The sequence below is a fragment of the Miniopterus schreibersii genome (genome assembly GCF_964146895.1).
Source record: "Miniopterus schreibersii genome assembly, chromosome: 8".
NCBI classification, from domain to species: Eukaryota; Metazoa; Chordata; class Mammalia; order Chiroptera; family Miniopteridae; genus Miniopterus; species Miniopterus schreibersii.
In genome coordinates this window covers 48,994,354-49,015,196 of record NC_138109.1, presented here as the reverse complement: position 1 = coordinate 49,015,196, position 20,843 = coordinate 48,994,354, and the positions used below count along the sequence as shown (strand labels likewise).

The window sequence follows — 20,843 nt, the reverse complement described above, 5'->3', positions numbered from 1 at the left end:
GTTTCTTTCTTTTATTTAAGCAATGCTCTTGAATGGTATTTTGACAAATTTCTTCAGCATCATAAATTTTACTGTTTAAGATTCCAGAGAAAAATGCTAAAGGAACTACTTTGATTTTTAAAAAAAATTTCAACACTTGTTTCTCAGTCCTAGCTCAATCTGCATCATCCCCAAAGAGAAAAAAACAGCACAAGAAATACCGAAGTGTTATTTCAGACGTATTTGATGGAACAATCATTAGTTCAGTGCAGTGTCTCACTTGTGACAGGGTGAGTATGAAGGAATTATAATACACGGGAATTTTTTGTCAAATGCTGATTTAAAAAAAAAAGCCTGACAAAATGGTATGAAAACTTTTAACTCCTCATCTGTAGCAAGGAGCTGCTGGTGAGTGTTTCTTGTGTTTACATTAGTATAATTGATTCTAGGAGTAGAATTGTTTTTTGGAAGTAATAGCAACATAGTTCTTAAAGGATAAGTCTTAACCCATCATTGGACAGGCATGCATTAACAGGAAGAACTAACTCCATTCTTTATCTCTGGCTACATAGAAAGGTAATAAATATGTTGCTCAGCAACAAGAACTGGTAGTACACATATTCTCGTGAGGCTGATTAAATTAATATGCTGGGCAACTGTTGCTGTATACAGTCACTAGACTGTGATTGCAACTTCCACATTTGGTGTATGGCTTGTAAATATTTTCCCATATTAAGAGTGGGGCCCAGATTCACACACAAGAACATACATTAAAATTACCGTGAGTTCTTTTATAACACCTCTAAGTCCCTGAGTTTTCTTTGAGCTTTTCTTAAGAGTAGTTTTACTTCAGTGCAGGAATGAATGTAACTACTGAAATTAAAATGACATCTCTCAGAAAAAAACCCCAGAAAACAACAATGCAGAAGTAAGTTTTCAATTGTTGTGTTAAAATATTAAGTCAAACCTAAGGGCTTCCAATAGGGTCATTTTAACGTATGCTAATTTGGTACCAAATATTTAAATAGACTTATCCTGAAATGTTTTCATTTATTTAAAAATTACATGCTAGGTTTTACAACTTTTTAAAAAGAAAACATTTAAAAACTATCATGAAAGAGGTCATTTCCAAAAATAAATGCGGTAGCGCTTAAGAATTTGGACCTCACGCTACCGTGGCTGAATGTGAGGTATTCTCTATGCTGCAGTGCCGTTGACTAATGGGATGTTAGTAGTTATCTCATAAGGTTTATGTGAAGATTAAATTTAGAACAGCACTTGGTACAGAGCAAGTCTTTTGCTGTTGTTATTACTATTAAGCAGTTTGATGTTTTTGTTTATTATAACTTTTGATCTTTGCCATCTGAAATCTATCCTCATAAATGTTTGCACTGGCTTATTTTCATCCCATTTTTAAAACACAAAACAATTTTAGGTGTCTGTAACCCTGGAGACCTTTCAAGATCTATCCTTGCCAATTCCTGGCAAGGAAGACCTTGCTAAGCTGCATTCATCGAGTCATCCAACTTCCATAGTAAAAGCAGGGTCGTGTGGTGAAGCATACGCTCCCCAAGGGTGGATAGCTTTTTTCATGGAATATGTGAAGAGGTACGTATGCATTTAAAAAAAGTAACTGATTGTTAAAACTGCTGTTTCTGCTGTACTGGCAGAACACTTCCTTTTTTTTCCTATCAATAATGTTTCAGGTTTGTTGTCTCATGTGTCCCTAGCTGGTTTTGGGGTCCAATAGTAACCCTGCAAGATTGTCTTGCTGCCTTCTTCGCTAGAGATGAACTGAAAGGTAAGAGATATGAAACAGTTTTCATCTATGGCTAAATTGTTGTGGGTGATCTAAAATACTAGTAGGACTAAATATAAAATGTATTCATAAAAGCTAAGTTTTAAGGAGCATAATAGTACTTGCCCATATTGCCACAGTGCCAGTATCTACCATGGCGATATACATATAAATGCCACAAATCATATCCTGAAATACTGTACACAAGTTCGTATAAGACAGTATGATATGTGAGGTGTCTTAAAACTTCTCAGGGATTCAAAGAAGAGAAAACTCAACCAATATAAAAGACTTACTTAAATATCTAGACTGGTCTGTGAATTCCTCAATAATATTTAAGACCATTATTTCTCTATGTCTAGTACCTTGCTTGGACATATAACGGAGTCAGTAAATTTTGTTGAGTGAGTGAATGGAAAAGATGTTCTTTTTAAAAAATATATATCTTTATTGATTTCAGAGAAAGGAAAGGAGGGGGAGAGAGAAAGATAGAAACATCAATGATGAGAGAGTCATTGATCAGCTGCCTAGCCTGCAACCCGGGCATGTGCCCTGACCAGGAATTGAACCCCGATCTCCTGGATCCTAGGTTGATGCTCAACCACTGAGGCACGCCCGGCCGGGCAGAAAAGATGTTCTTTAAGATAGGCATTGAAGGTTGAAAAGAGAGGGAGGTCAAGGGTGCTTCAGGCAAGGTGCACATTATGAGCTGACTCTCGAGCAGAGACTAAAAAATATGAGCCTAACCCATGGACACAGACAGTTAGTGTGGAGAAGGCCTCGGGGGAGATGGGCTAATGTCAGGTAGAGGGCATCAATGGGGGGAAAAAGGGGGACATCTGTAATACTTTCAACAATGAAGATAAATTAAAAAAAAAAAAAGTGAGCCTGTGTTACTGTGCTGTAAGGTCAGCATGTGGCAAACTCAAAAGAATTGCAGAATCAAAAGAAAATACCTTGCTTTTAATTTGAGAGGAATGACCAGGTATGTTTTATTTTCAGGTGACAATATGTACAGTTGTGAAAAATGCAAAAAGTAAGTGTCATTGACAATGCTTTTAATAGCATGTTCTGTTTTGTTTTTGTTTTTTAGATATGTCTTTATTGGTTTCAGAGAGAGGAAGGGAGAGGGGGGGAGAGAGAGAGAGAGAGAGAGAGAGAAACATCAGTGATGAGAGAGTCATTGATTGGCTGCGTCCTGCATATCCCTGCTGTGGATTGAGCCTGTAACCTGGGCATGTGTTCTGACTGGAATGGAACCATGACCTCCTGGATCCTAGGTTGATGCTCAACTGCTGAGCCACACCCGCAGGGCACATGTTCTGTATTTTAAACGGTATTTTTTTGTTGTTGTTATTTGAATTGAGCATGTGGAATTAAAATTCCACTTTATTTAGAAAAATAAAGGCCAGTGAACTTTGTCTTAATAAAAATAAAGAGGCTGGTGGTTCTATAAAACAGCTTTGAGGCAAAAACTTAGGAAACTTAATACGCTTATCTAAGAAGTAAAAGTGTATTTCGAGATTTAAAATAAATATGTAATTTTGCATAAAACAGCTTCCAAATACATTATAAAAGATATACTGTGATATGTAACATACATTTTCATTACATAGATTAAGTTTTGTCATCATAAGTAAGGGATATTCTCTGTAAGTGTACGCAGTTTCAAATCTATGTAAAATTCATAAGGGTTATACCAACCTTGATGTTACCTGCTGTGTGATGGCAGAATAGAAAGACAGTTAAGCAAAGTATGATTTCGTTTCTTTATATCTACCAGTAGTTGCCTTGTTCTGTTTTATAATAAATTCAGTCTTTTAAGGCTTCTTGATGGTAAATTAGAAAATTGGTGAATTGAAGGCAAATATGTTTGAGATACAGTGAACTGGCAAATATTTTTAAAATCTCTGTAAGAGAAAAATAATGGCCTCCTAATAATGTCTAGAATGTTTATAATGCAAACTTCTGTCTGTTGGCAATAACCACAGAGAAATGTTGATCTATAGCTATTGGCCCTCTTCGTGACAAAAAGAATGGTATATTTGGTCAATAAGGATGAAAGGCTGCTTTGTACTTTCTAGAAAAAATTACACTTTTAGAAAACTGGAAAGTACTATCAGTTTGTCCTTAAAGCCATATCTACCTGAAGGGGGTATTGGCCTAGAGGAAGGGACCTGGTTTGAAAAAACTCGCCAATTAGGACAAAGGTAATACTAGTGAAGATGGAAAAGAACCTTGCATCTACCCCCAAATCCAAATTAGACATCTGTCACGTGTATATTAATATAGATTATTACTAATAATCAGCCTTTATTTCAAGTTGTTTCCACATTTAAGAATAAAGGTTATATTTGGGACAACATGGATGGGTGTTGAGAGTATCATGCTAAGCAAAATAAGTCAGATTGAAAAGGACAAGAACCATATAATTTTTCACTCATATGTGGGATATAAAAAGAAACCAAAATGTACAGACAAAACCAGCAAACAAACTCATGGGCACAACAGTGTGGTGGTTACCAGGGGAAGGGGCTCGTGGGAGAGGGTGAAGAGGGAAAAGGGGTCAAGTATACGGGGATAGGAGGGGATTGGACTGGTGGTGAGCACATGATGTTTTATAGAATTGCACACTTGAAGCTTAGATAATTATTGGCCAATGTTAGCCCAATAGATTTAATTTTTTAAAAAAGAATAAAGGTTCACCTTTATAATATAATAAAGGTTGACCTTTATAATATATTGACCTTACCAACCAATTCTATAAAATTGGGATTTTATTTTACCCAGTTTTAGTTGATAATCTGGATGTTAATAAAGGTGTAAGCAGGCCATAGATAGTAGGACTTCTATTTTAAAAATTTAATTTAAAAAAAAAAATTCCAGTTGACATTTTAATATTATATTAGTTTCAGGTGTACAGCATAGTGGTTAAACAATTTATATAAATTACGAAGCGATAACCCCGATAAGTTAGTACCCATGTGACCCCATACAATATTATTGACTATATTCCCTATGCTATATTTTACATCCCCTTCACTATTCCGTAACTTCTAGTTGTGCTTCTCAATCCCTTCACCGTCTTCACCTCGCCCCTTAACTAAGCCCCTCCCATCTGGCAGCCAGCATTTTGTTTCCTGTATCTATGAGTTTCTGTTTTGATTGTTTATAAAAATTAATTTACATCAAAGAATCACACAACTCCCTAAATTTTTATTACTGATATCTTAGTTTAAATAATTTTTTACAATAAGGGACTCCAGTGTTTTATTAATTAGTGTGTATTTTTTCATGTGTAGCATATAATTCAGTAGTGAGCATTTTTAGTCTGATGCCTTTTGTCTGTCTTTTCTAAAATATTTTATTGAATATTTGAAAATACTAAAGCTTTTGTCAGTTCATATGGCAAGTGGGTTTATTTTAATTGTTTGTGCCTTTTCTCCCCTTAGGTTGAGGAATGGAGTCAAGTTTTGTAAAGTACAAAAATTTCCTGAGGTATGGGCTTAATTACAATTCAATTCATTTTACCTGGTAGGAACATAAATAATTAGTAGTACATTTGTTAGCATGGGTGAAGAATGGGCTGTTTCTGTTGACCAGGTGCTATATATGCCCTGTGAGGATTAGCCATTTTTAAAATACTGAGTTACATAGCAAGTAAGTGCCCTTACCAGTGAAACGGTGCTGAGCACAGCTTAATCAGACATTGTAGGATCTTGCAGGTATAAAGCATAAAGTCAGAAAACCCAGTTACCTATAAACTTAGTAAGTACCATGTTTCATTCTTTCCACATTTTAACATCTCTGGCATCAGGTTATCATAATTGCAGAATAATGTTTAACCTTGACACTTCATTCAACATGTATATTTTATAGACTCCTTTAGCATATAAAGCAATAGAATCTTTTTTTTTTTTTTTTTAAGCAATAGAATCTTAATCTTGCCTTTCTTTTAGATTTTATGCATCCATCTTAAAAGATTCAGACATGAACTGATGTTTTCCACCAAAATCAGTACCCATGTTTCATTTCCACTGGAAGGGCTGGATCTTCAGCCATTTCTTGCTAAAGATAGTCTAGCTCAGATTGTTACCTATGATCTTCTGTCAGTCATTTGTCATCATGGAACTGCAAGTAGTAAGTATTCAGGCTTGGCATATGTTCTTAGATTAAATTAAAAATAGCAGACATCTGAGTTGATCTTTTAAGTAAGACTTGATTGAATGAAAGGAAAAATTGTAAAAACAGATTTTTATTATTTATTTTCATTTTATTTTGGTTATTAAAAAACATAAAAAGTTTTAGGAAATTGAATAATTTTACTCTGAAGTTGGAAATACTGGAAAATTATATTTTGTATAAAATTAAATAATAAGACTTTTAACATGATCATTTTTACCCTGTTTTTTTTTAAGAGTACATTTTCTATCCTTATTTACGTTTTCTTAAGTGGTGGTGCTGAGGATACATATATACTGGGGAAAAAAACTAGCATAGTTCTTGCTATATCTCAGTCTCTGCTAAGAACTTGGAATATTCAAGTAGTTTATCTTCCATTCTTGTGTTAATTGGTATTACGGAAATGATTTAAATTTGTTCCCCCTTAAATTCAGGTGGACACTATATTGCTTACTGCCGAAACAATTTAAATAATCACTGGTATGAATTTGACGATCAGAGTGTCACTGAAGTTTCAGAATCTACTGTACAAAATGCAGAAGCTTATGTTCTGTTTTATAGGTAAGGAAGTAACTCATAGATGGGCTATTTTAACAAATATGAAATTACATCTTACTTTGGGGTTATTGGTGACTTCTAAGACTTTCACAATGGATTGCTGAGTAAAGATCTGAAATTGTTTTACTCTCATTTGATTATCTGAGTAAAATAAAGTGAAAGGTTGCATGTAGAATGATCCTTTAAGAAAATGTTAAATCATTTAATTGAATGGAAAAGGAATATACAGTTGACCCTTGAGCAACATGGGTTTGAACTTTGTGGGTCTGCTTATATGTGGATTGTTTTCAATACTGTACCATTTGTACTGTTTTCAATCTGAGGTTGGGAGTCTGTGGATGTGGAGGGCTGACTATGCATTGATCTATGCCATTTTATGTAGGACACTTGAGCATTCAGATTTTGTTATCTGCGGGAGGGGGGAGGGCTGGAGTCAATACTCTGTGGATGCCAAGGGACAGCTAAGTTTTTGTGGAGTCAGAAGTTATACACGAATTTCTGAATGCACAGGGGAGGGAGTGGTGTCAGGTGCCTTATCCTCCTGCATTGTTCAGTGGCCGTCTGTATTTTCTTTTAGGAATATTAGTTCTAATAAAAAAAAAGTAGGCACTAATGGTAGGAATTAAGTACAAAATTTTCTCCTAAAATAGCTAATAAACAAGGTATTACTATAAAATAAATCGTATACTAAAAAAATATCAATTTTATAAAAGATTAAGTGCTAGCTACTGAAACAGCAAACAGATTAACTACATTGATTTTATTAAGAAACATTTGTTAATAAATGTTTATGTGGATACCAGTAGTTAAGATACAGTATTGCTTCTAGAGTTGTATAATGTAGTATTGGGCGTTGATACACAGTATATTTCTCTTGAATAATTTCCAAGATCTAGTAAGATTTACAATATTAATGTGTATGCTGAGTTTAATAAGGAAGAGGAAGAATCCACTTGCCAGTTTAATGGAATAAAATGCACACTGAATTTAAAGAATCATTGTTCTTAATAGGAAGAGCAGTGAAGAGGCACAAAAAGAGAGACGAAGGATATCAAATTTGTTGAACATAACGGAACCAAGTCTCCTTCAGTTTTATATTTCTCGGCAGTGGCTAAATAAATTTAAGACCTTCGCCGAACCTGGCCCTATTTCAAATAATGATTTTCTCTGTATTCATGGAGGTAAGAAATTCTGTAATGGAAAGTAGTGCTAAGGGTTTGCTGTTAAATAGTTTACATATTAGGAAAGACCCAATACTTTTTCATCTTCCATTTATTTCTGATTCCCCATCTGCAGTCCAGCTTAAATGTGTTTAATTCACTGGGACTTCAGAATTTGGGCTTTTTCCTTCTAATTGTAACAGTCTGTAGCCTCTTCCTAGAACAGATATTTATTGAATACCTGTTCCAAATCCTGTGCTAGAGTCTGAGAATAGCAAAGACACTATTTCTGTTCTCAAAGCTCTAATTTCATAGTAGAGACAGATACATAAACAACCAATTATGGTACAGTGAGCACTTATATTACATATCATTTTTCTCAGCCAAGAGGCACCCAGCTACCAACTGTATCTGTGGCTCCTGTTCCTTTTGTCTAAATGAAAGGCTGGCTCTTCTCCTAAGTATAAAAATGTATGTAGAATTTAACAAAAAACCTCATATAGTGATTTGCTAAGTATATCTTATGCCTTTCTGATTGGCTATGTTAGTGTTTGTTTCCACGAAAAATAACACTTTAGTGTGACACCTTGATTACATTTCATGGTTGAAGAATTGATATTCTTATTAATTATTTTTTCAGTGAAACTAAGAGAGATAGTAGGAATATCCTGTGTTGGATGTAGAAATCTAAACCTTGAAAATATATCTGTATGTGAATTTTTCTCTCATTTCCCAACTTGAACTACTAACATAAGGCTCCTCCTGTTCTAAATCTCCCCATGAACCTTTTATGCCATTTGTCTGGGCCTGCCTTCCATTACATTTATTGATGTAAGTGTGTCATTTCTTCTGCTACCATAAAGCTCCATGAAGGAAAGCTTGTTTCCTATTTATCTCTGATTTCCCCCATACATAGTCAAGGCTTAGTAAAGATTTATGTAAGTTAAATTCTTGAAGATCTTGGTTTACTGATTTTCTCTATTTCAAGAAATACACTCATCTTTAGGAGCATAATCACCAAAAACGCTGATACTTACTTAATTTTTAACCTTTTTAAGAGGGGTTTCAAGAATAATAATTGAAAAATGTCAATGGTTAATCAGTTAAGAAATGAGTTTAACCTTTGAAAGCAATATAAAGCAATTTAGGAATAAGATATACCCATCTAAACTTTTTTTTAGGTATTCCTCCACGAAAAGCTAGTTATATTGAAGACCTGGTTTTGATGCTGCCTCAGAACATTTGGGATAACCTGTATAGCAGGTTTGTTTTTTAAATCAGACAATATGCTATCGTGAAAATCAGTTTGTGAAACTCGTTTAAAGGGGGTTGGGTTATTTTATATGTGCTGCTTGTGCTTTATGTTGCTTAACTAGAATATCCCCTTTTTCCTTCATTTACTCAGAGTGTGAATCAGTAGACTTTGTAGCCTAGATAATTAATTCTAATTTTTATGTTCTGATTATCTGCATCTGTAAAAATATTCTGTGATATTTAACTCTTAAATTTTAAAGTTTAAAATTTTATTTTAAAGCATTTCACACATAATTTCCTTATTATCTTTTCTTTAGTGAAATATTGAAAACAATTCATTTCATAAATTCTTACTTGAGAAGTGAGAGGAAGCCCCTTTCTGATTAAAAGTTGGTGAAGAGTATGGCTCTGTAACTAAGATTTGTATGTTGTTTGCTAACTTTTGAAAGCAACTTCTTTTACTTTGTGTTGTTGCTTCAAACTGATTTTGTAGCAGAAGTAATTATAAGGGAAAGTTGAAATATAGGTAAAGCAGATTAGTTAATAAACTGATAAAGTCATTGACCCTGATAAACATAAAATCAAGCCCTTATGATGATTTGATTTGTACATTAGTTTAAATATGACTGAGAATTTTTCTGTGAGGATTTATTACTAGGACTTAGCCATTCACTAAAAGTGGGAGACACATTTTCTAGAGCATCAGCTGTCTTCAAGATAGTCATCATTACTAAATTTTTGTGCTTTAGGTATGGAGGAGGGCCAGCTGTCAACCATCTGTACATTTGTCACACTTGCCAAATTGAAGCAGAGAAAATTGAAAAAAGAAGAAAAACTGAATTGGAAATTTTTATTCGGGTAAAAAAAGTGATGCTTTTCAAATTATAAATATGCTCTAGGATAAAGAACTGACAGCAGAACTGTATTATGTTAATGAAATGATTGGATGAAAGAGTTGCAAAAGATTTTAAGTGCTCTGAGTATATAAGAGTGCAGGTCACAACAGTGTAGTGAGTTAAGTTCTCTTTTTGTGGGTTTTTGTTTTCATGGGTTGGTAATACATTTTGTTTTATGGATTGGCACTGGTAAGAAATCTCCTCGTTGAAGTCATAAATTATAGGTTTTCTTAAGTTAGTGTTTTTCTGTAAGCATTTAACCAGACTGCATTCTCAACTTCCATCCCTTTGGGAAATATAATATTGTTTTGTGAGAGTCTCTACGTATAAAATATACCTAGTTTCCACAAAGTGAGTTTATTATGATATATTCCTTGATTGCAAGCAACAGAAAGTCTGATAATAGAATCAGCAGGGAGAGCTGAACAACTAGGTTTTATGGACAAGGCCTAGCATAGTTCCATTTACCCAGGTTGTCAGAAGTCAGTCTCCTCAAAGTGCTGCCGTCAGGAAGTAACACAGCTCCAACTATTTACTTATGATCCAAATTCATCTTATTCCACATACCCTCTCCCCCTTTTAACAAAGCAGTGTGTTGGCATAAAAAATAACACTGGAGTACAAAAATAGGTTCCTTTGGTGGACTGGAGATTAAGTGGAATTTCTGAAAAACTATAAAAGCAAATAGGATCAAATTGAAAAAGTAAACCAAAGGCCACAGGAAGTAACCACACAGGCTTCAGTCTTGGAAGGGGCAGATAAATAATGACCTCAGCATCTCCTCTGCCCCCACGCCCCACCCCCCACTGTATAAGGCAGCAAGCATAAAGGTGTCTGCTTGGATAGAGCAGTGAATGTGGACACTTGTGTCAGAGAGGGCATGAGCTTAGATAGCTTGTAATACCTAGAAAGAACTGTGGTTTCCTAAATTACACATAAAATAAATACTGATCCTCATAGAGATGCATAAGGATGTTGTATCCTGAAAACAGAACTCTATAGATGGATTGATTGAATGGCAGAATAAATACTGCTGGAGAGCAAATTAGTGTACTGAAAGACCTAGCAAAGGGTTTCTCAGAAGTGCAAGGATAAACAGATGGAAAACAAAGTTTCAACATGTTGGATAGGTATAGAATCCAATGTTTTTTTCAATAGAAATTTTAGAAGAGAATAGAGGGCAGGAACTACTTTTAGAGCAACATTTTAGAGAATTTCTCAGAACTGGAGATAAACAAATGCTTTTTAATTAATGGGGTGATTATACTTAACTAAAATTTAAAAAGTCCCCACCTAGCCCAGCTGGTGTGGCTCAGCGGTTGAGCATCGACCTATGATCCAGGCTGTTGCTGTTGGATTCCAGGTCATGGCACATGCCCAGGTTGCAGGCTCAATCCCCAGTGGGGGGTGTGCAGGAGGCAGCTGATCAATGACTCTCTCTCTCATCACTGGTGTTTCTCTCTCTCTTTCTCTCTCTCTCTGAAATCAATAAAGATATATTAAAAAAAAGAAGAAATTCCTAATACCAGAGAGAAAGTCCTAAAAGTGTCCAAACCTGGTAATGCTATGCATTAAATGGATTCATCTGGCAGAATTAGTCTGACATTACATTTCAGAAGTCTCAGTTCTCTAGGGATAAGTTGTACATTACAGAAAGTCCTAACTTTAATGTTATACCTTGAGACAAACATGCTTTGCTTTCTTTGTTATCCATCAGGGACAGCCACATTTTTCATTGCCTTTCGTTGTTCTACGGAAGCAGCCACCTCATGTCCCAGAAAGATCCTTGACCTCAAAGAGCTTACATTTAATAAATAACTAGTACATTATATATTAAAAGGTGATGAGTTCTATGGAAATTGAAAGTACCTAAAAGAGTAAGAGAGATCAGGAATACAGTGATGGGGGGAGAGTGAGTTGCAATTTTAAGTGGGGAGATAAAGATAGGTCATCTTGAAAAGGTGACATTTAAGCAGGGACTTGAAGGAGGTGAGGAAGATACTTAGATATCTGCAAAAGGAAGGGATAGCCATGCAAAAACTTTTGAGTGGCAGGAATGTGTCTGCTTGGTTCTGGGAGTAACAAAGGTCCATGTGACCACAGTCAATAAATGAGGAAGAGAGTATTAGAAGATGAGTGAAATAATGGGGCAGATCATGGAGGTACTTCTAGGTTATTATAAAGGTCTTTTGGGGACAGTGGCAGGGTTTTGACTAGATTTGATTATAGGAGAGACATGATCTGAACTTGATGTCTTTGTCCACCAGTGGTATATACTGTGGGCATTTAGTTACCCATCATGAAATATTATTAGGCATCTCACTGTCTTTTCACACTATTAGATAAATTCCAAATATCCTTCATTTTCCTCAGGCACTGTTGCTTCTACCTCCTCTTTCTATACCAGTTTTTCTGTCAACTGGGTTTCTTTAGTTGAAAGCAGTAGAAGCCAGAATGGCTAACTTAAGCTGAAAAGAAATTTATTTAAAAAAAAAATTGAATAGCCACACCTCCAGAAACTCAGGAATTAAGGTATTCCTAGTCTATAGCTAACAAAATTGACATTGGAATGACCCCTTCTAACCATTAGGTCACTTCTCTGAAGATTTCCATTTCTAATAGAGTTTTGCCTTGGTTGAGTCACATACCCATTCCTTAGGCTAGAGGAAGGAGTAGAACATTTTCAGCGACTGTCCCACCACTTTTGAGAATTTAATCCAATATATATATGTATATTACCCATGAAATGACATATATAAGATTATTCATTGCAGCATTGTGTTTGTAATAGCAACATGTCCACAGGTAGTATATAGACAGTGGATATGGTATGTTTAAATAAGATTTATGCATCAGATTTTTAATAAATATGTATTGTTTTGAAGATGTTGCCTTGACTATCTTCACTTATCCAATCTTATGTCCCTTCCGTGTGTACTTGCTAAAATTTAAGACATAACATAGAATTGTTTTTTAATATATGTTATCACGTATGCCGGTACTCAGTTAACTTAGCATCAATGTACATCACATTCTTTGTGTATGAGAAACTGGCCTTATCAGATGCTGAAGTAGGATGCTTGTATTGTTCTGCTACAAAGCGAGTTCTGAATATTAAGTGACTGAATTTTTCCCTCCCTATAGCTCAACAGAGCGTTCCAAGAGGAGGACTCTCCAGCTACTTTTTATTGCATCAGTATGCAATGGTTTAGAGAATGGGAAAGTTTTGTGAAGGGTAAAGATGGAGGTAAGTGGTTAACTGAAAAATAAAATTCTTTGCAGATTTTTTGTTTATTTAACAAGTGTTTTTTGGATATCTGTATACACTTGGGGATTATTACATCAGTGAATAGGAAAGAAAAAGATCCCAGCCCTCGGGGGGTCTTATATTGTAGTTTATATTCTGGTTCTGGGAATTTTTCATTTTTTTAAAACTAGTTTCATCAGTTATATTCATAGAAGGAATAAAGGAACTAAACAAAATTCCTCTGTGACCTTAATATTTAAGTTTAAAAAAATCCACCAAACAATAAGATTGGTTAAATTATGGTTTATCCATTACAATGGGATACTATGTGGACTTTATAAATAATTTTTGTGACAGTATTTAGTATTGATATGTAAAAAACATTGCAATACAATATGCATAGTTTGAACCTTTTGTATTAAAGAATAGGCAAACATATGCAAAAGCAAAAAGACCACACAGATACTAAAACAGTTTGCTTATCTTTTTATAGCAGTATTACAGTGTATTTTCTTCCTTGTACCTTTTTTTTTTTTTTTTTTACAGCTTTTGATAATGAACATGCACTGTACTTTTGTATTCAATGGGAAAACAAATCGTGTTTTCTTAAATTAAAAAACAATACATTTTGGCTGGGTGAAAAAGGTGAAGGGATTAAGCAAAAAAAAGTAAAAATAAGCAAAAAAGTATTTATTTATATAACACATAGACACAGACAACAGTGCAGTGATAGCCAGAGGGAAGGGGTGTCAGGAGAAGGTAAACGGGGGGTGGTAAATGGGGATGGAAAGAGACTTTACTTTGGGTGATGGGTGCATGATGCAGTGTGCAGATGATGTTTTGTTGAGTTGTACACTTGAAACCTGTAGAGTTTTGTTAATGTCACCCCAATAAATTCAATTAAAAAATTAAAATTAAAAAAAGATGCATTACAACATTTTATTTTATAATGCTTTTATTGTTTTTAGTTTAATGACAATCTGAAACATTAAGAATCACATAATTTCTTTTTTAATTACAAAGGAATTATTCTTTTATATCATTAAAAGTGCATTTTAACCTGTAATCCTTAAATGGATAGCTAAGAAATAATTTCTGTTAGATTTTTCATTGTAGTAAGAGAGCTTCTCTTGCTCTTCCCTGGTTCTGTTTTGGGGGAACTAAGATGCAAGAAGGAAGAAGCTCAGAAGACAGTTAAGAACTGACTATAAAAATCTGACTAAAAATATAATCTAATTATACAGTTACATCCTTCAGTTATTTCAGGCACAGAAATATGCAATCCTTTGGTGCATTTATTTGAAAACTATGCATTTTGATCACTTGTTTTTCCTTTTAACTTAGATCCTCCAGGTCCTATTGATAACACTAAAATCGCAGTCACTAAATGTGGCAGTGTGATGCTCAGGCAAGGTAAGTTTGACTAACATTTAAGTCCTTACTTGTTAGTAATTTGTCACTATTAAGAACATAGCGTCACTAGCCACCTATGCCACTTTTGAACCCAGTTTAATGATATAATTCATTCACGAAGCAGCACAAATAGTGGAAAAGCTGCCAGTCTTTAATTTTTCTGAGGAAAGGTTTTTTAAGGCTGTTGGTAGGAGCTAGAAAAAGAGGATCTCCAACTTTTTAAGACAGACCATAAAGTTGCAGCTTGTAACAATACGGGCCAGTAATTGGAAGATTCATGTTCCAAAAGTTCTTAATTATCTCTAAAGGATTCATGCTTACAGGGCTGGGCAGGGGCATGGGTGTGTGTGTGTTGTTACATTATGAAAGCTTTTGCACTATGAATTTGTAGATTTGTAAATATTATTCTTTCTTTATACACTTAATTTAGGAGCAGATTCTGGTCAAATTTCTGAAGAAACGTGGAATTTTCTACAGTCTATATATGGTGGAGGGCCTGAAGTTATCCTACGACCTCCAGTTGTTCATGTTGACCCAGATGTAATACAAGCAGAAGAAAAAATTGAAGTAGAAACTCGGTCTTTGTAATTTTGAGGATATAGAGTGTTCTAATGAGAAATCATTTTCACTTCCCTTGTCATATATACATGCAGAAACATTCCTAAAAGCATGTTTATTTTCTTGATTTTTAATATTTTCTCTCTCATTCCTTTTTACTGGGCATTATGGAAAAATGTGTTAAATGTTTAATATACTACAGGTTGGTATATTTAATGCTTTAACTTACCATAGTCTTTCAGTGTAATATTTTTGAAAGAGAGGAACAGTTGTGATCATTTGGTAATCAGTAGGTTATCTTTGATCTTTATACTACGTGCAAATCCACAGTATCCTTTGTAGTTTTGTAAATAATTTTGCTTTGAAAACTTTTTCATTACCCTAAACCTCCATAACTCTGACCAATCTTTTCAGTTCTCCAAAAACCTAATTTAATTGTGTAGTTTTGACATGGCTTCGTTTAATGAAGAGCCTATTTTAAATTGAGAGTCGTAGTCAGAAAAACGTTAATTTCCTAAAGCTCAGGAAACGTTAGGGTGTCACTTCTTTTGCACTGCAGCACATAAACTATCATATTAATATTTACAAAATGTCTTTTTGAATGTATCAAGGATGTATTTAGTTTGAGTGGAATTTGTGTCAGCAGATATCAGTAACTTATTGCCTCTTATACTGTAAAATATTAAACTTCAGTTCCTATCTATAACCCTGGATAGTAGTCATTATTATCAGTAAAAAGCTTAGTTTTAGAGCACTTTATTTTGAGAGCATGAAGTATGGAATGTGTCAATGAGATTGTTTATAAAGCTGAAGTCACTTGCAAAATGATTTTTTAAATGAAATGCATAAAGTCATTGATTAATATAGTATGCACCGCTATTTGCTTGATTATGTGATGTCAAAAGTTTAACTATATTCCAAATGCAGAACCAAACTGGATAACTTTAAATATATTGAATAGCATTCATGATGGCTTTGTTTTGGTTGGGGGCATCTGCCATCCACTAAAACAGTGTTATTTAAATTAGTTCAATAAAAGTGATTTTAAAATATAGAACTTGAATGTTGAGTTTATTTGATAGATATTAATAGTGAAGGGTTTAAAGTGTTAATACTAATGTCTTTCTGTTACTTCTTAATCAGAAGTATGCAAAATAAGTATTCATTGTAAAGTTTTGATGTTTAATGAAATAATGAGTGTATTTGTCAGCCATTAAGTCTATTTGAATTTTTCTTTATTATTATTTTTTCTTTATTTGTTTTTTAAGGGTCTTTTTTTCCTTTCCTTTCTTTTCCTTGTTTTTGAATTTTTAAAAATTTATATTGTTTTTAGTTTTCTTTATAATTGTACTATGATCCTCCTCAAGGACTGCATGTTATTGATCTGACTCTGAATCACCAGAGTTTAGTGAAACTCCTGACATTTAGGAGATAATCAAAAAATGTTTTTAATAGTGCTTGCCATTTACTGAGTATGGATGATGTTTCGGCCATTCTACTAAAGTGCTAAATTACATGTAGTCCTCATTACACCCTGTGATTTAGGCACAGTGGCTTGCCCTCTGTCACACAGCAAAGGAACAGCAGCAGCTGTGAGACTCCTGCTTTCAAGTCTGTGTAAGTTCATCGGTGCTCCTACTCACCAAGATATATTTATTATCTTCTAGGGAATTCTTTTGAAACAGGTTATAGTATTAGTCATATTCACTAACAGTATTTGTCTTTTGGATATATAATATGATAAAGACTACTGGTCTCTAAGAGCTTATATAATTTTATTTTACATGATCAAAATACATAACTATGTAGTAAGTAAAGTGGTAGCAGTCCCAGACTCTCAGCTAAGGTTGGCGAGCATGTTGACAGGTGTGGAATAAAAGAAAGGGTTTCTCTGAGGAGGATTTTCTTGGAAATACTTAACTGAGAAATAGGAACATTGCTGTCAAGGGACAGTAAGAGCCTACATGTGTTAAGAGTATGTGCACTGATTTATAAAATGAAGGTGATTAGCTTTTGGATTCTGAAGTCAATTTGCTTATATAGTTGACCCATGAGCAACATGGGTTTGAACTGTGTGGTTCTACTTATACATGGATCTTTTTCAGTAGATACTGTGAATGTATTTTCCTTATGATTTTTAAATAACATCTTCTTTTCTCTGGCTTATTTTATTAAAGGAATACAGTATATATTACATATAACATACAAGATATGTCAGTTCCTTGGGATAGCTTCCTGCCGCCAGCTCGTCCACACCTTTCCCTTCACCTGGCTGCCGTAGACAAGCTTACCCCTCTTTTGCTGAGACTGAGGTGGTATAAGCTCCTTTGTCTTCCTTTTGTTGCCACTTCTTAATATTTGGTATCTTTTGTTTTTCTAGATTAGAGAAAGAAGCCCTTCTCTTTGCCCCTGACTTCCTCTCTCCCCATCCATTCATTCATTCAGTGTACTTTTCATGCCCTCTCACTTCCCTCTGTACATTTTGTTTTTTACAAGCAAAAGTTTATTTAGAAATTACAGAGGTAGAGGAAGGGAGCCAGCTGGGCTATGTGGGCTTAGGAGACAAGTTACAGAGGCAAAAGAAGGGCCCTTAGAACTTAAGAAAAAGAAAGGCAGAGAGAACGCACTGGGGGAAAGGAGTGGAGGGAAGGCATAGGTGTGGTCCAGAGAGAAAGAGAGCTCTCCCTGGGGACAGAAGGGGGGGGAAAGGCACAGGTGTGCGGTGTGCTCAAGACAGACAGACAGCATGCCGCTCTGTACATTTTGAAATCAAGTATCCACACCATAAATCTCAAACTTTCCCTCTTCCCTAGCACATTCCCATGCCTTCAAATGTGCTAAATACTCCCTTACTGGGAAGGAGATGAGGGAAATGAATATTACCTAGACCAATCTGCCACACCTGTTTTTACTGACTTCTTTTTATGGACAAACTTCTTACTTGATTGGCCTACACTCCTTGTTTCCACCTCAATATTCACCTTCTTTTCTCTTCAAATCCGCTATCTGGCTTCTACTATTGCCACCCTGTTCAAACTTTTTTCCTCTTATATGGCTTATTAGCAAACATTACTATTTTCATAACAAACTTTGGAATATTATGTATACTTAATTATATCAGAAAGGCAATTTCCTTGGGTTTCGAAAGTAATCCCCTAACTCTTAAAGGAAAGTAATTAGTTTGAATATACTTGTTACCATTTTGAAGGATTGTGGGTGAGGGGATTAGAAACTGTTTCTCTAGGAGGGGAAAATGGGCTGTTGTCCAAAACTGTTGTAATAGCACAACCGCTACTAGTCACTACTAATGTTGAGGTTTTTTGGTGCATGGGAGGACACTCAGTCAATTGAGCCACACCAGCCAGGCTTGATTCTACTTTTAATGAGAAGACTGCAAGTCACATAGCAAAAAGTACATATACAAAGATGTGAACAATGAAGGCCATTAATGCAATCAATTTACTATAGTCAAATTGCTTATATTTGAATACTGGCTCTGCCACTCACTAGCTCTGTGACCTCGGAAAGTTCTCTGACCTCAGTTTCCTCGTATGCAAAATGAGTACCTCCTTGAGTTGTCCTGATACCAAATGCTTTAAAGATACATAGTACATAGTAAATGCACAGTATCACTACTCCCCAATTTTTGGTGCAGATAACATGCCCTGCCAGCTGCATGGTCCTAAAGTGCTTTTCATTTCACCAATGGATACCAGACCATCCCCCTATATGGCTCAAAGTGCTAAGTAGATAATGACTTCAATAATTCATGTCTGAAGTGTATATGTTTGGCAAAATTATGGAGGCATAATTATTTATGAGAGCAACTATTCAGGTATAGATTTACCAGACAAGCCCTTTGGGTTTAAGTCCCTTCAGTCCTGTCTCTCACCGAGGTGAACTCCTGCTGCAGGACCTGTGGACACTGAAGTGTGACTGTTCATACAGGAGCAGGTGTAGTTCTCTAATTGTAAAGTCATGGTGCTATTGGAGATGATCTTTTGTAGCATAACAAAGCACCTAAAAACTTACTGGTTTAGCCCTGGCCAGTGTGGCTTGGCTGAACATTGTCCCATGCAGCAAAAGGTTGCTGGTTTCTCTTCCTCTCCCTTTCTCTCAAATCAATAAACACATTTTTAAAACTTACTGGTTTAAAACAATTTATTTGCACACTTTTGTGGGTTGTCTGGGTGGTAGTTCTGCTTCATGTTGTGTTGTCTGGAGTCATTCATGAGGTTGCATTGAACTGGCTAATAGGTTATGCTGGAAAGTCCAAGGTTTATAGCATAACTGGGCTTGGTGCTGGCTATTGGCTGCGGCACTACATTTATCCCCATCAAGGTCTCTCTCTCCAAGGTCCCATCCTTCAGAGACTCTCCATGTGGCTTCTCTCTCTAGGGTAGCCTGATATTCCTCACTGCATGCCGCTGGGTTCCAAAAGGTTGAAAGAAAATGCTACAGGTTTTTAAAGGGTTAGGGCTGGAACTGGTACAGTGTCACTTCTGTGATCTTTCATTGGGAGGGAACTGTGAGGGCTGGAAAGCAGGAGGAATAGTTCATTGGGAGACACCTATATAACCTACTACCACATTTGACCAGCCTGGTAAAGCAAGGGGAAGGAAGCAGGAGTGTGTCACACAGTATCTGGTTGCCCCACTTAATGACACGGATTGATCAATGGGTTCAGATGGTGAGAGCCTAATCCTTCCATTATAAAGTTACTGATCTTTTCAACTGATAGTTTTATCTACTAATGATTACTGCCTAAATCAATTATTTCATTACAGGTTGCAAAATGGCTATTTCCTAATTCTAGCATTCATTTTGAGGGACTTTTTCAGAATAATTTTTACTCTGTAAATGAACTGAAGAAAAGAGAGGAAAGTGGTTCTGGACTTGTGAGGTGGTTAAGTGTTGAAACTGGTACTAATGTGATGCTCCTGGAGTCAGCTAAGATCAGTGAGAGGCTAATATCTATGGACTGTATCAACTAAATGAATGGAGGATCATGACAGAATGGAGGATCATCTGAAAAATGTATAATTCATCATTTTAATGTTTATTATTTTTTAAAATGTCTTTATTGATTTTAGAGAGAGGAAGGGAGAGAGAGAGAAACATCAATGATGAGAGTCATTGATCAGCTGCCTCCTGCACACCCCTAACTGGGGATCGAGCCCGAACCCCAGGCATATGCCCTGACCTGGAATCAAACCTTGATCTCCTGGATCCTAGGTCAATGCTCAACCACTGAGCCGCGCCGACCGGGTTCATTCATCATGTTTCTGAATCTTCCCGTGTACTAAATCAGACATATAAGAGAGTTTCTTACCTGGGCTATGCTTTTCACCTCTTCCAAGCCTAGGGAACTGTCTTCAGTCTAGATTGAGAGTTGTAATAAATAAGAGAGTCCCACAAAATAGTCAAACCTACTATAAGGATGCTGTTGAGGACACTTCATTATATTACATGATCTTATTTTGAGAAACCATGAGAGAAATGTATCTTTTAGCACTAGGAATAGTAATGCCTCCTCTGAGCAACTGGTTTGTTATCCCAAGTAGACTCCCACTGTCATAACTGATCTTGTTTTTCTTTGTTACAACATCTGCCAGAAAGCTTTAAGTAAGTGTACAGGACCTTAGAACATGCATTGTGCATTATTTTTCTTGCTTCTATTTTCCTTTTGCCTGAATTTTCCGATTTTATTATTTTAAATTCCATTTTACCTATTATACTATTTTTTCTAAGCCCCATAAGTGTTTTAGAAATAAGCAAGGTATTATTTTTAAAAATAT

General features: G+C 35.4%; 1 protein-coding gene across 5 annotated transcripts in view; it reads left to right on the top strand.

The window, feature by feature from the left end:
• Positions 1-16,260, top strand: part of USP33 (ubiquitin specific peptidase 33) — a 38,301-nt gene extending 22,041 nt beyond the window's left edge. For 3 of the 5 annotated variants that reach the window (XM_081146110.1, XM_081146108.1, XM_081146111.1), the window contains exons 12-24: positions 148-269; positions 1,415-1,587; positions 1,686-1,780; positions 2,780-2,813; positions 5,230-5,275; positions 5,737-5,917; positions 6,394-6,520; positions 7,529-7,698; positions 8,859-8,940; positions 9,681-9,789; positions 12,972-13,074; positions 14,419-14,487; positions 14,918-16,257. In XM_081146110.1, the coding sequence (XP_081002236.1) occupies positions 148-269; positions 1,415-1,587; positions 1,686-1,780; positions 2,780-2,813; positions 5,230-5,275; positions 5,737-5,917; positions 6,394-6,520; positions 7,529-7,698; positions 8,859-8,940; positions 9,681-9,789; positions 12,972-13,074; positions 14,419-14,487; positions 14,918-15,075 (1,469 nt within the window). In that variant the 3' untranslated portion in view covers positions 15,076-16,257. Of the gene's footprint in view, positions 1-147; positions 270-1,414; positions 1,588-1,685; positions 1,781-2,779; positions 2,814-5,229; positions 5,276-5,736; positions 5,918-6,393; positions 6,521-7,528; positions 7,699-8,858; positions 8,941-9,680; positions 9,790-12,971; positions 13,075-14,418; positions 14,488-14,917 lie in introns of all 5 variants that reach the window. The other 2 variants (XM_081146109.1, XM_081146112.1) reach the window with 2 other exon arrangements.
• The last annotated feature ends 4,583 nt before the right edge of the window (positions 16,261-20,843 follow it).